The 3,052-nt window shown below is 54.3% G+C and overlaps 1 protein-coding gene across 1 annotated transcript in view; it reads left to right on the top strand.

Moving 5' to 3' along the window:
* NLRP8 (NLR family, pyrin domain containing 8) overlaps positions 1-3,052 on the top strand; it is a 14,138-nt gene that overhangs the window by 10,386 nt on the left and 700 nt on the right. The window contains exons 7-9 of the mRNA XM_005876007.2: positions 323-493; positions 1,269-1,439; positions 2,606-2,776. Of these exons, the coding sequence (XP_005876069.2) occupies positions 323-493; positions 1,269-1,439; positions 2,606-2,776 (513 nt within the window). The remainder of the gene's footprint in view (positions 1-322; positions 494-1,268; positions 1,440-2,605; positions 2,777-3,052) is intronic.

The following is a 3,052-nucleotide window of genomic DNA, read 5'->3' as shown; positions in this document are numbered from 1 at the left end:
ATTTAATGTAAATGTATATTTTATATATATATATTTTATGCAGTTATGCCTGATTAGTGTGGCTTAGTGGTTGAGTTTTGACCCATGAACCAAGAGGTCCATGGTTTGATTCCCGGACAGGGCACATGCCCAAGTTTCAGGCTCAATCCCTGATGGGGGTTGTGCAGGAGCCAACTGATTGATGATTCACTCTCATCAATGTTTCTATCTCTCTTCTCCCTTTCCCTTCCTCTCTCTCTGAAATCAATAAAAAATGTATTTTTGGGAAACACACACAGTGGTGGGTGGAAAGTGAGTGGCCTGCCATCTGTGTCTGCCCCAGGCTGGAGTGCTGTGACTACACGCTGCTCTCCTATCGAAGCCTCATCCTCCCTCTCAGCAGCAACCACAGGCTGACCCACCTGAGCCTGGCCGGGAACACCCTGAGGCACGAAGGCGCCAAGGACCTGTGGAGCGCCCTGCAGAAAGCCAAGTGCCCACTACAGAGGCTCGTGTGAGTCCCAAGTGCTCTGTTCCTAATCTCGGGGTGTACAGCACAGCGCAGGGAATGGAGTCATAATCTATATATATAAAAGCCTAATGTGCTAATTGTCCCTCCAACTGGGCGATCATTTGACCAGTCGCTATGACATGCACTGACCACTAGGAGGCAGACACTCAATGCAGGAGCTGCTGAGCTGCGGTGTCTTGGCAGCAGCGGTTCTTGAGTAACACACCCCAAAACCAGAGAGGAAGGAGCCCAATTCCTCGCGGGGCTGTGCAATTCCACCTTCTGCCGGGGGTTATGTTGTGGGGCACTGTTGGCCCCAAATCTGGTTTACTGCACACTTATGTTTTCGTTCCACACCCTGTAGTGACAGCAACTTTGCAGAGTACCCTCTTGCACTCCAGAACCCCTCGGGGGATGTCAAACTTCCGGTTTTGGCCTGATCCCTGCAAGTCAGGCCAAGGGACCCCACCTGCCGGAGGAACCCCGCTCATTCTGCAAATGCCCTTCAAGCTATGCTGCCACCCCAGATGCAGCCAGCTGGGGAAAGACCATGGGAGGTTGGCTCCAGGGCATGTCTGGCCCATCTCGCCCATTCCTGCCCCACCAGCCACCTTCTAATTAATTTCCTTTCAATGTGCATGAATCCGTGCACCAGGCCACTAGTATGTCAAACCTGTTACACACACACACACACACACACACACACACACACACACAGCAGGAAGGAGGTCCCACAGAAGGGTGTGTGTTGGTTCTTCCCTCCGTGTTCTCTCTGCAGCCTGAGGAACTGTGCCCTGACTGCCTGCTGCTGCTGGGAGGCAGCCTGCGCTCTTGTCCAGATCACAACCCTGCAAAGCCTGGACCTCAGCTTTAACAACCTGACAGATGAGGGGTTGGACCAGTTCTGCAAGACCCTGGAGAACCGTAACTTTGGACTCCAGGTGCTTGAGTGAGTGGCTCCCCCACCCCTAACCCCGCCCTGCTGTGAGACCAGAGCAAGGGTGGTCTCAGGAGGGAAAACGGGGACGTCTGCGTGCATCACTGGGTTTTTCTCCACCGGGTTGGAGGACTGGGGCGTTTCAGAACAGGGGTTCTCCAAGTGTGATCCTCAGATGAGAAACGTCCTGGGACACTGTTAGAAATGCCAATTCTTTTATTTTTAAACTAGAGGCCCAGTGCAGGAATTTATGCACCAGTGGGGTCCCTCAGCCTGGCCTGTGGAATCAGGCCAAAACAGGCTCTCCGACATCCCCCGAGAGGTCCCGGATTGTGAGAGGGTATAGGCCAGGCCAAGGGACCCCACGGGTGCACAATGGGGGCCGGGGAGGAACAAGGGAGGTTGGCCAGCCAGGGAGGGACCACGAGAGGGCTCCAGGGTGTATCCAGTCAGTCTTGCTTAGTCCCAATCAGCCTGACCCCAGCAGCAAGCTAACCTACTAGTTGGAGCATCTGCCCCCTGGTGGTCAGTGCACATCATAGCAAGCGGTTGAGTGGCCTTAGCATATCATTAGCATATTATGCTTTGATTGGTTGAATGGCCAACCAGTCAACTGGCTTAGCATATTATTAGGCTTTTATTATATAGGATATATCTTTATTGATTTCAGAGAGGAAAGGATAGGGAGAGAGAGAAAGAAATATCAATGATGAGAGAGAATCATGGACTGGCTGTCTCCTGCATGCCCCCTCTACTGGGGATCAAGCCTGCATGTGCCCTGACTGGGAATGGAACCATGACTTCCTGGTTCCTAGGTCGACAGTCAACCACTGAGCCACACTGGCCGGGCATTGGTTGCTTCTTGTATGTGCCCTGAACGGGGATCAAACCCGCAACCTTGGCATATCAGGATGACACTCTAACCAGCTGAGCTCCCCAGCCAGGGCAGCGTTCAATTTTTGAAGGATTATATGGCTCATACCATCTCAGAATTAGGGATGGTGCAGCCTACTCTGAATAATTGCCCACAACACACAAAACAACTGACCCAAAACCTCAAAATGCATTTGGAGGGAGGGGACTTGCTCCCCCCGAAGTGTGTCTCCCGGGCTGTTGTCCGGCTGAGCTCTCAGACGTGGGACACGGGGACTCTCCTGCCGTCTGTGTCCGCCCCGCAGGCTGGAGAGGTGCCAGCTCACCTCCGACTGCTGCCAGGCCGTGGCCTCCTTGCTCCGCCGCCACCCGAGCCTGAGGCACCTGGACCTGAGAAAGAATGACATTAGGCTCAGGGGCGTCGAGCTCCTGTACCAGGCCTTCGACCAGTGGAAGGGGGACACGGAGGTTGTCCTGTAAGTGTCTCAGAGACCCTGGACCTCAGGGGGCTCTGCAGGTGTCGCTAACGCTCTTCTCTCTGTTCCTGGGGGTTTGGGCTCTTGTTTCCATGGCCGAGCAAACCCAACCCCCCCTTCCCACTCCCACCCCCAGCTGGTGTGGCATTGGAGAGTGGACCTGGATTCTTCGGGCTGATGTTCAATTGTCTCTTCATCTTCTCTCCTTCTCCTTCTCCTCCTCCTCCCTCCCCTTCTCCCCCCTTCCCCCTCCTCCTCCCTCTCCTCTTCCCCTCC

Source organism: Myotis brandtii, unplaced genomic scaffold (assembly GCF_000412655.1).
Source record: "Myotis brandtii unplaced genomic scaffold, ASM41265v1 scaffold4781, whole genome shotgun sequence".
Taxonomy (NCBI): domain Eukaryota; kingdom Metazoa; phylum Chordata; class Mammalia; order Chiroptera; family Vespertilionidae; genus Myotis; species Myotis brandtii.
The sequence above is the reverse complement of the archived record's forward strand: the minus strand, read 5'-3'. Positions and strand labels throughout refer to the sequence as shown.